This window comes from Sturnus vulgaris, chromosome 16, assembly GCF_052056855.1.
Source record: "Sturnus vulgaris isolate bStuVul1 chromosome 16, bStuVul1.hap1, whole genome shotgun sequence".
Taxonomy (NCBI): Eukaryota; Metazoa; Chordata; class Aves; order Passeriformes; family Sturnidae; genus Sturnus; species Sturnus vulgaris.
The window spans coordinates 9,130,767-9,144,719 of record NC_142258.1 but is presented as its reverse complement, the minus strand read 5'-3'; the positions used below and the strand labels follow the sequence as shown (position 1 = coordinate 9,144,719).

The 13,953-nt window shown below is 35.6% G+C and overlaps 1 protein-coding gene across 11 annotated transcripts in view; it reads right to left on the bottom strand.

The window, feature by feature from the left end:
* Positions 1-13,953, bottom strand: part of SNX29 (sorting nexin 29) — a 109,155-nt gene that overhangs the window by 47,521 nt on the left and 47,681 nt on the right. For all 11 annotated transcript variants that reach the window (XR_015807234.1, XM_088174430.1, XM_088174426.1 and 8 more), the window contains one exon: positions 4,666-4,806. Coding sequence is in view for 10 of the 11 variants with exons in the window: in XM_088174430.1 (XP_088030556.1) it covers positions 4,666-4,806 (141 nt within the window). In the remaining variant the exon portion in view is untranslated. The remainder of the gene's footprint in view (positions 1-4,665; positions 4,807-13,953) is intronic.

The window sequence follows — 13,953 nt, the reverse complement described above, 5'->3', positions numbered from 1 at the left end:
ACGGATGGATGGATGACGGATGGATGGATGATGGATGGATGATGGATGGATGGATGATGGATGGATGGATGATGGATGGATGGATGATGGATGGATGGATGATGGATGATGGATGGATGGATGATGGATGGATGGATGGATGGATGGATGGATGGATGGATGGATGGATGGATGATGGATGGATGGATGGATGGATGATGGATGGATGGATGGATGGATGGATGATGGATGATGGATGGATGATGGATGGATGGATGGATGGATGGATGATGGATGGATGGATGATGGATGGATGGATGGATGATGGATGGATGGATGATGGATGATGGATGATGGATGATGGATGGATGGATGGATGATGGATGGATGGATGATGGATGATGGATGATGGATGATGGATGGATGGATGGATGATGGATGGATGGATGATGGATGGATGGATGGATGATGGATGGATGGATGATGGATGGATGGATGATGGATGGATGGATGATGGATGGATGATGGATGGATGGATGATGGATGGATGGATGGATGGATGGATGGATGGATGATGGATGGATGGATGGATGGATGGATGGAGTTCCAAAGATCCAAAGTACTTGAAGGCTTGCAAAAGGAAAAAATCTATCTCATGCAAGAAAAATCAGTCTGAAATGACAAATCTTGGTATATACAGCTACACGGAAAATATTGAGCAAATCACAAACCAGGATGATATATGGGGAATATGTTTTAAAATTACAAAACCTGAACAGTTCAAATGTTAACAATGCAGTTGAAATTTGTAGGTTTTAAAGAAATTGATCTGCAGGTTAAAAAATAATTCAAATATATGCTAAGTAAAGACATTTCTCTTATACACACAATACAAGGGAACAAATGTAATTCTTCTTTTACTCAAACAAAGCATTGATGAATTGAAGAAATAACTCTTATTCTTGTCAGGACTACTCATAAAGATTTTGACAACTATTTGCTACCAGCACTCAAAGATCTTTAGTAGAAGATACATAGCATGGGGACTAGTATATATGAAAACTAATACATGGATTCTTGGAAGAATTATTATTTTCCTTCAGTAAATATCTAACTTGATAACACAGCAACATCTAAAAACAAATTATTCTCTTCCCTGCTTTAGTTTAGTTCTAACTTACTAAATTCAAATGTTAAACTAATATGCTGAAAATGAGGTTACCAAGCTGAAAGGCAAATACACACTCCTCTTTGTAATTGTAAAAAAGGTTATTTGTACAAAGCAGTATTCTTTCCTCTTTTCAGTTATTCTTCAACTAATTGGTTTTCTGTATATTAAATTTAGGTTCCCTCAAGCATTAGAGCTAGTTTTTAATCTTACACACATAATTTGTTGAAATACCTTGAATATGAACTTTTAAGATAAATTGTCCCAACTGAAGGCAAACAAATGAAAATCAAAAATACATTACAAACATAATTATCAACATTATTATTTTTAATAATAATGGTTATAATTGTTAAATATTTTCAAATTTCACCACTACTTAATGAATATATATAATAATATTTGATTTTCCAAGTTTTTAAAATCCTCATTCAGCTGAAATTCTGCTTTCTTTTTGCATTTTCCCAGTGTCAAACTCTGCAATTTTGCATTTGAACCTGTCCTCCCTGATTTCTACTGCAGTAAACAGGAAAAATATGCATGAAAATTAACACTTCTCTGTATTTTATTCTACATTACTCTCTTCTAGTTAAGTTCCCTCCTGTGAGCTCCAATACTTTGCATAGCAAAGCACTGGACAGTATTTTGTCAGTCTGCAGGAATGATTCATTCTGCAGAATATGGTGTCCTCTTGTGATCTTGGGAGGTTCCCTAAATCTGGGACATGTAACTGAACACGAAATTCAGTGCTGGTTTCAATTACAGCAAGACCTTTGGATGCCTCTGACATTTACAATAATCACATCACCTTCATTAGCCCCACAGTACAGAGTGCACTGAAGGGATGCAGTGAATAAACTCATCCAGGTACTGACCTGAAGGATATAAAAGTATCAGTGCTTCTCCAAAAGCTGTAAAATGGTCATTTTTAGCCATTTACACACGGAGGACTGGTTTTTACCAACATGTTATTTGGGCATCTAATAACACTGAAGAGTTGCAAAGGATATGAAAACCATAGATTAATATAAGAAATACTTTTGTTAGCAGAGTTCAGCTACTGAAACTGTTCTTTAGGCACTGATTTAAGACTGCATTAATTATTCTAGGAATGGGAAGATAGCTCCAATTCTATCAAAACCAGCAAAAGTAGTATAGAAAAAATATCCATTGACATCTAACTGCATATTTAAAGGTAAATGTGCTTTTGGCAGCCAAATTTAAAAAGTAGTCTTGAAAAAGGTAATATTGGCAATATTTATTTTAATGATTATTACCAAACACTTCCATATGAAACATCTGCACAAATCCTCATCCTAAACTGAAAGTTCTGCAGAATTCCAAGACAGACATTCCCACATGAATGAATTCTTTTTATACTAAATTTTTAAACTTTGCTTTTAAACCTTCAACTGCCTGTGGAATCTCAGGGCCTTTAACCCATCTCAGTCAGTCACACAGCACAATTATTTTCCAAGGACTACTACACAAAATGGTACAAATTCCAAAGGGCAATACATTCTGTGACACACACAGAAAATAGCCCCACTAAAAGGACAATAATCTGCATGCACAATGTGCTGTGCAAATAAACTCCAGTGTGACAAACTGAGCCTTGTCAGCTGAGGTGACAATGTCACTCTGTGACTTGTCAGGTCACAACCACACCACTGCCCCATGTCTCATCACAGGAGTCTTTCAGGAGTGCAGGGGATGGCATTCACTCCTTACTGTAAGGACAAAACCCTTTGTCTGAAATCTAATAAGTGGTTGTGGGTTTATGCAAGATTAAGGTAGAATTTTGGCTCAAAGCTAAAGCACTGAAAGAATAAGCAATGCAAATTTTTTCATGAGTTGCTCAACTGATAATTTTGTATGCATCAATTGTGCAACTGAAGTTGTAACTCAATTAGTATTTAAAGTAATTAAGGATGAAAGAGTATCAAAAAAAGCTTAAAAGGCGTCTTTTGTAATTTACTGAAGTGGCTGATCCTCCACCACTTCAAAAAAGGAGAATTAGTTATGTAACAAAGAAGAAAATGCCTGGTTTCCATGACAAAACCGTCCACTAAAAATTAAATGAAAAATGCATGATCTTCTACCAGATGAAAAAAAAAGCAGAAGAGCTCTCTGAAGTACTTCCATTTCCTCAGTCAGCAGGCAATGAACTACATTAACTGGACCTTATGCCAAGCAAACAGACCTATGGATTTTATTGATAAATCTCATCTATATTTTTATCACCACCAGCCATCCCACATTATGTGCATCACTGCCATTTCACATGTGCCAAACTTACCTACTCATTTTACAAATTACCTGGGAAATCATTGGAGGTCAAAGTTACTATCTTTAAACATTCATAATCCACATTCACTGACATCTGAATGCCAGTAAGGAATTTCTACCTTTTTTCTATTTCTTTTTGAAAATTTATATTACTTCATACAAATTAGTAAAGATCATTTTTCTAACAGAGACAAAGGACAACCGTGGCATTTTAATAATATATGTATTACTGTGGTCTTAAACCAAACACAATGTCATGAAGATCTGAGTTTTGCAGCTGTCTTTTGATGACTACAAGGATCACTATGGTTGAAGCTTCTTAAATATTTAATACAAGAACTCAGTGATACAAAGGCAAAAAATAATAAAAAGAGAAAAGCCTATATAAAAGCTAAGAAATTTTATTAACCTTAAAAACTCGAATTTAGGAACCCAGCAGTTCAGTAAAGATGTTTTTAGTCAAAGGTACAATTTAAATCTCCAATATATTGGAGATTTTACTTGTGATAGCTAAATAAAAATTTCAGATAAATCCTACACTGCAAAGGAAAATTGCTTCAATTACTCCTCAATCCTTACTGGATTTATAGTGTACATTGCAATGTGTATTTATGCTCTTGATCAGTTTAAAGTTTTGATGACTAAGATTTTAATTACATGGTACTACATGTCTACTACATACATACTATAATATTTACTGTTTTATTTCAAAACCAATATAGATAGGAAAACACAAATTCACATTTTAAAATGGCACGGCTAAGACACAAAGACAGAGATTACAGGGATTAAGTACAAAAATGTAAAACCTGGTTTAAAGAACTAAAATGTGTTGATGAAGAGTGCAGGAAATTTAAGGAATCCAGATTGATACTTCCTGAAATTTACAGAAATATTCAATGAATTACTCACCAGTGTTGATTGCTGGCAATTTTTTTGAGAGAAATGGAGAAGAGACTTCATTTTACATATAGAGCTATCCCGTAGAGTTTTTGAGGGTTTGTGCATTTGTGTACATCATCAATATTTCATTCAATAAAATTTCTCAGTAAGTGGAAAAACCAATGCATTACCTAAATCAGTGAATCTCCAGCTGGTAGGGGAAAAGTCTGTAAAAATAGCAGGTACTAGCAGGTGTGAAAATATTTATGAGTCACCTCATTTTTTGTGTATAGATAAGAGAGGTTTTTCCCCCAGCTTTTACTGATACTGGGAGTTCTTTCAAGTACCTTGTTTCCAATGGCTTTTTTTGGTGGGAAGTTGAAAGTCCTCACTTGCTGGTACTTATTCTGTAATTTCTGATGCAAACTCCTGAACTCTGCATACCTTCGATAGACATTCCACTCATCATCCTTTATCCTGATATAAACCTGCAAAATACAGACAGGGAAGGCAACCATGTCAAGACAAACAGGCCTCATGTGTGTCCCTCACTCTTTGGAAATCCTGGCTCAGCATCTTCATGTGAAGTGCCACGAGCTCCAGGCTGCCACAGCCATAGATCCATGGCTGACTGCATTTGCCTTTGCTGCTGTACAGGTCATTAGCCCCATTCTCTCCCTTCTCCCTTTCCCTCCTCTTTCTCCCATTTTAATCAACACAGCTTGCTCATTTTAACATGACTGTGGGGCAACCATGGCAGCATTTCTTGTTACCATGGTTTCCAGCATATTCTGCTACCCAGTGACCAAGGGAAAAAATCATTTAATACCACTATGAAATTGATTTCTATGTCCTCAACAGAGTTTTTCAACTTTGTAAATTAGCTTTGCAGCATCAGAATTGCAAAACCTAATTTTATCCGAAGTATGAAACTTAATTTACTTCCTAACAAAATTACATTGAAAATTAAACTAGAAATTTTATTGTTTGGAAAATAAACACAGTTCATTCTTTCTGGTTGTATAGGACATTAAGTATAATTTAACACAGCTGTAGTTTTTGTGATTCTGTTTTTGTTTGCTGCTCATTATTTCATGAGCCTATTACCAATTACATGCTAAATATTCGCTTTCTCTAGGAAAATGTTATGCAGAAGTGAAATATACTTACAGAAAACTGAGATTTCACTCTTTCCTAGGCACTGACACAGTTTAAAAGAATGCTGAAACATCACAAGTCAGAAACTATAAACCAGATCCAGAGTGACCTTTCCCTTTGCTCCTTCAATGGAATCTGTAGTTTATTCATTCTTGTGTGTATGTTAATAATGTGAGTATTTTACATCAGGAATTAAGCTGGAACAGTATTGACTCCATTGCCTTGCAACTCCCAAACCCCCAGTAATTTAGTAGTAAACTGTGAGGCAAATATCAGGAGAACACTTATGGAAAAAAGCAACACCAACCACTGTCACACAAAGAGTGAGCAGTAACAACTGTATTTTTGTGGAAACAAGATAAAAATGAAATTTGGGGTTTGATGTGGCCTATTTCAATATTGAATTGCAGCTTTTCCTGGTGACTGAAGCATGGTCTCACTTTCTTTCTCCCTGAGATATTGCAATTCCTTAGGAGAAAAAATTCACTTTTTCTAAAGACTGGTGGTATTTCAGAGATGAAGTGAATGTCTTGTCCCACAAAAGGTGCCCATGCTTTGGTCTTTGTGAAGTTTCCTCTTCGTACACCTAGTTTCTCAAACTTATAGGAGGCTTCTTTGCAACAAAATACAATATATTATGCAGATACCATGCAAGTTCTGTCAAATTAGAATATTTCAGTGTAGAAAATACTAATACATTTTCTACAGGAAGACTATAATTCTAAAAAACGTAATACTATAATTCCAAAATTAACACGTCTAAGAATTGAAAAGTTTCAGAGTCCTGTGAATTCCAAATGCATATGTAAACAAGAATTCAACTAGTTTTGGTAGCAAGAATTCAGATATGATGGAACCACAATAGTAAGTCTGCAAGAAGTATTCAGATTTCTTTTTCACATTGAAAATAAAGCCAGGATAATTAAACACCTACAGAACCATCTGTTTTAACAATTGAGTACAACTTTGAAGGCAAATGCAGGAATATATAAAATGTAACTATTTTGCATAATTCTAATCAAATTTATTTAATGTAGTAAAAACTATATTAAATCTTTATTCACCCAGCTCTAAGTCCTCTCCCTGCCTATTCTCACTTCAACCAGTATATTGTCTGGAATTCTGTATACATTCCCAAGATTCATGTTTCAATTTCTGTGGGGGGCAGGATGACAAAAAAAAAAAAAAAAAAAAAAAAAAGCTTATTTTTAACAAAGTTATTTAATATGGAAATCCTAATTTAACTGAGCACTTATCTTTGCACATGTGATTTGGTGAATCATGCAGTTCAACCTTACCTGTTAAGCTGTAACCCACAGGTAATTAACTAAGGAATCCTGTACACTGGAATTGAAATTTTTCAGGACTGCAAAAGCATAGATCGATTTCTTAGATAAAACTATTAGAAAATTTCTTACTGCTCTTCTATGTACATAGATATTGATTTCATTTAGACAGCAAGAAATGAAAATGCAACATTTGGAGCCCTGTGCCATATTGAATTTATTGACAATCAACTAATAGGCTATGAAAGGTATATTAAAGCTCATGATGCAGCACACATTTAAACTTTTATTATCTCAGAGGGGAATACTATTCCCAAGCTAAGGGACTGCTACAGACTTAGTGCAAATTCAGTTGGGAAATCAAACTAAGTAAATACTAAATATAAAATTATTTGGATAAACTTATTCTAGTTTTGTCACTGAAGGTATAGTTATCTTAGGGCCTTGTTATAGAAAGTTGAAATGACTACTCTCAGGCTTATTCTCAGATCAATTTAAAAAATAAATTCTAAATCATTTCATTTCCTTTCTGGTGCCCCTGTTTTCCTGTCTTCCCTTATTATCCAATTCCTAACTGCCTTAAATAATTTTCAGGGTAATGAATATGTACAGACTAAATCAAAATCACTGCTAGAATATTTACGTGTAGACAAAATATTTCACTTTAATATTGTCTTGAATATATAAAAATTAATTAATTAATTAGTTTCTGTTTGTAATTTAGGAGCACTTTCCACTTGGGTCTCCCATGTAAAGATTGATTGGTAACCTTTGTGTAGCTATGAGCTACAACAGCTCTAAGAAAAATTTCAGTTAATAAGTATGTTTAATGAATTAGTCTGTTATTTTCTCATCACAAACATGTCTGAAGTCAGAGATTTGGAAAGCAATAGCAATAACAGTAGTAATTTAATAGTGTTTATCAGTCTACTACCTGCTAACTTAATATTACTGAAATGCCAAAAATCTTCAGAGAATCAATGTGAAAGCACGAGTTTAATGACTGCATAGTGAAATGAAAAATCCTGCTCTGGTACTGGAGTTCGAGCCAAACTGCAGCAGCTCCTGTCTGGCCAGCCTGGTATGTGTACTTAGGCAAAGAAAAAAAAAGAGATTTTGGGGTTTGTTTGTTTCAGGATGTGTGTTCACAAAGACATATCTAATTTTTTTATTGGTGCAACAATGCGTCAATATTAAAAATCAGCCACTGATTGGGTTTTGTCAGGTCTAAGGGAAGTTGCTAAGGTCTTTATAGGGAATTATTTTTAAAATTGGTTCTTTTCCTTCCTCTCCAAAAAATAAATTAATACAAACTACAATAGGTTAAGAATCTTTAAGCAGTTGAGTCAAAAACGTTAGCAAGTCCAGGTAACAGACTGGTGCCAACGGACACAGTTTATCATCATTTACATATAAAAGCCTGAGGAAAACAAAGGACAAATGCCAAAATTCCAACTTGCTCCAGCTCTAGCGTACACAGCCCAAATGCCTGTAATCAACACTTGTCCTTCTCATCTGCAGAAGTCCCATGTGTGTGCTTCTCTTTTCTGATGCAAAATATAGATTGGTATATTCAGGATTCACTTTTGTGTCTCTCTCCAGTACAGCAGCAAGAGACGCTGACTGAGATATTATAGAACCTTCTCCTGTTACAATGACATCCATGGCTGCAGAATTCCAGATTAAGCACCAGGAAGGATATTCCCTAGACAAAGTTACTCCTGAATCTTGCCTGCAAATATGGCTCACATTTCCTGGAAGGAATAATACATAATGAAAAATAAATTCTAAAACAGAGAATTCTATTGATGGGAGCTCCACAAATACAGAAGTGCTGAAGTCTAAGTCCTTGTGAGTCCATGGCCCATTCCAGGGGGAAGTGAATAATGTTAAGGGAAGGTGAGCAGTGAAAACTCTACTAAACCACATACAAAAATGGCACAAGATCCCAGAGAACTCAGGACATTTCAGCAGCAGAACACTTCAAAGGACAGAGAGAATACTGAGAATATTTGTACAGAATCAGTCCTAGGCTGGACAAGGTCATAGTTTTGAGCATGGAAAAAAGTGATGGACAGCATAAGGAATGCAAAGGAGACTGATCTGCACTAAGGAAGCTCCTGTGACATTTCCCAGCTAAGCAGGCATTGCAAGGGGATAAAAAAAGGGTGAGAGAAAACCTACTACTTCTGAATTACTGTAATCCTCTGTATTACTATATTTCTAACTTCCTTTCCCTCACTAATAAAAAAGGGTTTTCTGGAGATCCCCTTGTTTGTTACACACTTTCAAATCAATGCCCAAGCATGTGATAACAAAAAGGAAAATCAGCAACTAGTTTGGTAGGGACAACCCAATCAGCATGAACACAAAACCAGAACATTTTAACTGGCACCATTATTTTTTTATGTTAACTCAGCTAAGCTTGACTGGTGAATGTTTCCCTTACATTTGCCTTTAAATAACACTACAAATCTTAGAGTACCACTGGTCTGTAGTTTTACACTTTGGATAATAAAGTTTGTTTAATTCTTAAAACTCTGGTTCAACTTTAATGTACATCTCAATTATTCAGGAACATGATGTTAAAGAGGTTTTGATCAAAGTTTACCATTTAAGAAAGAATTGTTTTCAGGGGATTGGAAATATCTTTTTTTCCTGTTAGAAAAGCACACTATGAAATGGGAGTAACGTATTTCAATCTACTTAGGTTTTATCAAAATTATGTATTTCTGCACTCAAAACATAAAGAAGTAAAAAGTATTAATGAAAAAAATAAGAACCAGTTTCATTTTACTTCAGGACAATGTGATTCTGTTAAGAATGTAAATTCAAGCTCAACTCTACAAAGTTACCTCTGAAGTGTGAGAAATGAATACAAATGCAAGTTATATTTTGAGACAGCTGCAGGCATGCATTTATGGTTAAGTTCCCCCTTTGAAAATGATCCAATTTAAGAATTTTCTGCATAATGAAAAACAAATGGAACAATGAAACTTTTCAGCTGTGATAGTAGCAGCTTTTCGTGTGCCATAGAGACATAACAGAAATTAGAGTGAATATGCTTTTATTTCAATATGACCATTTTATCCACTTACACAAAGACTAGAGATACTCGAACATAATTTATGTTAAATCTTCAAGTTTCTGTTACTTAGTTCATAAAAATGAACAATACAATGTCAAATATATGACACAACACATATAAAAGCATGAACCTTAAAAACAGCCAATATTGTTCCACTAAAGAGAAAAACGTCACACATTTTAGGCTTATCCACTCAGTTACAGACATGCAGTGTAATGATCACTGTGCCTCTGCAGTCACAGCTCTGCTTCTGTTCACCAAAACAGCACTAAGGTGACTGGCCACTAGAGAACAAAGGCAGCACTACCTCCACTTTTATTGCATGCAATCAATATTTTTTGTCTTTTTATATGCAAATCAAATCAGCACCAAAAAAAAAAAAAAAAAAATCACTCAATAGCATAATAAGCTCCTTTTGACAGTGAAATATGACTTCTAATAACCCAAGATAATTAATGTCGTTTCACAAACATGCACTTTGAACCATCCAGTCATTGCAATGCATGACAACCACTCAGGGAAGGAAGTTTCTACAGAAGAGAAAATAGGTAAAATTACAAAAGTGCTGCCTTTTTCTCCACACAGAATATGGTGAGTGCTCAGGGAGGGGAAAGAAGGCTATCTCACCAACCAGTTTCTAAAATACGTAACATAACTAGTATTTATTTTAGATATTATTTGCTTCTTTCTGCAGTAGTTATAAAATAATCTGAAAATAGAAATTCTACTTTTACTTTCCTAGGATTTTTGCATCCAGCACTTCAATAAACAAATCAATGTAGTAAGCTGTAATTCTGTTTCCTTTAGAAAAAGAAGTAATTACAGAAGTCTCCAAGGACTGATCTCATCTTTGTATACTCCCTTCATCCCAGTTATTTTAAAATTTTGCTGCTTTATGCTTCCTCTTATGCTTCTTTGATACATCCTTGGGTCCCACTGCAGAAAAAGTGGGATATTCAACCTTTTTGGCTCATGCACTCTCAAATCACTCTGAGAATGCTATGAGCCACATCTTTCTTTCAAATTCTCCCAGTCATTCCAGTTCATTTTCTTCTCTACTTGCCCTGAGCTGCACAGAAATGGAATATGATTAGAAGACTATTTATTTCTCCTTTTTGCCTGCTTAGTGCTGCAGCTGCTGAAGTCATCCAATTCATCATGTACCAGGAAAATAAAATGCAACTTTGAGTTTAATTTTTTGGCTTTACTTTGTTGCTTACCTTTCAACTCTTAATTGCCTTCCACTGCCTTCCATTTTCAACCTTTGAGGAAAGAGCAAGGCCATGCTGGCTTGTGATTAAATTCAAGGTCAACAGGCCCAGCTGGCAGATCCTGGACTGTGCTTTCCCTGTTTCATCTCTCACACAAAGGATTTTCTGGGCACTGTCCTCCTCAAACATTTTGGGGTATCAGGTACTGCTCTCCTCCATCTTTTATGGTGTGTTTCTGTGAAAATTCTTCCCACTCCACTACAAGGACAGTGAGGGGCTGGAGCACATGCAGAGAAGGGAGGGGAGCTGGGGAAGGGGCTGAGGGAGCTGGGGAAGGGGCTCAGTCTGGAGAAATGGAGGCTCAGGAGGAACCTTCTGGCTCTGCACAATTCCCTGACAGGAGCCTGGAGCCAGCTGGGGTCGGGCTCTGCTTCCAGGGAACAGGGACAGGACAAGGGGAAACTTTACATTGACCAGGGAGAACTTCATGGAAAGAGCTGTGCAGTACAGGCTGCCCACACCTGCAGTGGAGTCCCCACACCTGCAGTGGAATTTAAAAGCCATGAGGATGTGGCTTCTGGGGACATGAGTCAGTGATGGCCTTGGCAGTGCTGGGGAACAGCACTTAGAGGTGTTTTCCAAACTAAATAATCCTGTGATAAAAGCCCTTTCATAGGAAAGCGTATTGCTCTTCCTTCACAGAGAAAGTGCAGAGGAAAATACCAAGTTTTAAAACATCACTTAAAGTAATATAAAAAGAAATATTACAAGTAAATATGTCAGTTAATACTAAACAGCAAGACTGAAGATAGTCAAAGGAATAAAAAAATTTAAGAAATGTTTATTGATTATAGTCTTAGGGTGTCCTACTCATATGCAAATAGTAGCAGTCTTGTCTGATTAGCATATTAATCTTTAAACTTATTTGGTTTATAATGTAAAGTGTTCACTGCTCTGCAAACAAGGCGGATTTGCAAGAAGCCATTTAAATATTGATATCATTTTAGGAATCATAAAATCTCAGTTTCATTATCTTAAGTGTCAGGCATTGGTAATTATAGCAACAAAAGGCATGACTAATGGCATTTGCTGTACACTTCACAGAAAAGTGGAATCCACATTTATACAGAAAACAAGATACTCTACAGTTGAGAAATATGACAAAATAATATTACAGCAATAATCAACTTGCTTCACACACTAAAGAAACTGCATCTAACTATCACCATCTAGAGGTAAAATGAAAATGATTTTTTTTTTAAATTCTGATCTGGATTCTGTCTGTATGCCCATGAATATATTAGACAAGAAATTATTTTCTAATGGTAGGCTGACTGAGCAATGTCTGCAACACAAAAGAGAAGGGCATCAAACTGCACAGATCACATATAGCAGTCAGCAGACAGCAACCTAGAGAAACGAAGTTGTTTCTCTCTACTAGACAAAACAGGTTGTTTGGAAGAGAAGACTTTTGCCACCATGACCCAGGCTTTAAAAAGTCACCTAATATTTAAATTGTCTGTACAACAGACTAGTTTTCCTTAAGTGTGACTTTGTATAAAACAAATTAATTCCTCCATATTTGGCTGTGTCCTGTAATGTTTATAACTGATCAGTCTGCCACTCAGTAATAGCCATCAGAAACTTTGTAAGAGAATAAACCTCTGAACCTTCTTTTGGGTAACAGCCTAATGTTCTTGCTGCAAGACATGGTTATGAGTGTCTAGTCTGAGCTCCTGTCACAGCCTGGATAATTTCATCCAGTGAAGTCCAAACAATCCTTATGATTTGTTTACTGGTGATAAAGACATCAATTTGTCATCTAATTAATTTTTCTACTCAGGTGCAAAATTAATTGCACTAGTAATCTGTCAGTGCTAATGCATGGCAAGACAGGAGTCAAGATTTAACCTGAAGCAAAACAAACTTGAGCAAGTACAAAGAGAGAGGATGTGCTCTGAAAATATTTAGAATGTTGCCATGCACAGAAGATAAGCATTAGTTGGAAGAAAAGATATTTTGTCATCATACCTAATATTTGCATTTTAAATTAGTCATTATTAGCATAACATTACAAAGGCAACTCATGTTTAGTTTAAATGACCTCCAAGTTTCTTGTACTCGTACAGCAAGGCACATTGATCTCAACAGTTCAGAAAATTCCTTGGAGAATTATGAAATGTATTTTATCCAGAACACTTAAATATAAACAAAATGTGCTGGCATTTATTATTCCAAAATATTATTATCCAGGGATTTCCTTAGAAAGAAGTCACATCTTTGTGTTTGGATTGACTTTTCTTCAATTTAATTAGCTCAATTATTTTCTAGACCCACAAAAACTTGCAGTATTACCCCCAATTATACATTGTGGAGAAAAACACTGTCATGCACTCGTTTTGAAATTGCAAGGCAATAATTTCAGTGGATGCTCCAATTTGCATTTTGAAACAGTTAAAAATGTCTCCATTTCCTTCATGATTTGAAAGATTGCTATTGTATTCCACTCTCAGATGCCTTTCGTGCAGTCTGAGAATTTCTAATGTGCTCCTCCAGTGAAAAAATCTTTTTTTTTCCACCCATATTATTTGCAGTTGATATATTTCTTTGGAGAGGAGTAGAATTGCACACAGATAAACCAGAGATTATACACAGCATAATAGCTTTTTCTATTTGTCTATCCCTTTCCTAATCGTTTGTAACAACTCAGGTTTTAGACCTCCTTAAATCCTTTTAAAAATTATGTCAGATTAGCTACTTTAAAATCTGTGGTATGCAAGCCAGAAGCTATTTATCAGTCAGTTTTCAGCTATTTCACCTTTGAATTCCTGGTGCACTGCATGTGGAGATTTATGTTTTATTTATTCAATAAGATCTGCTACTGGCATTTCA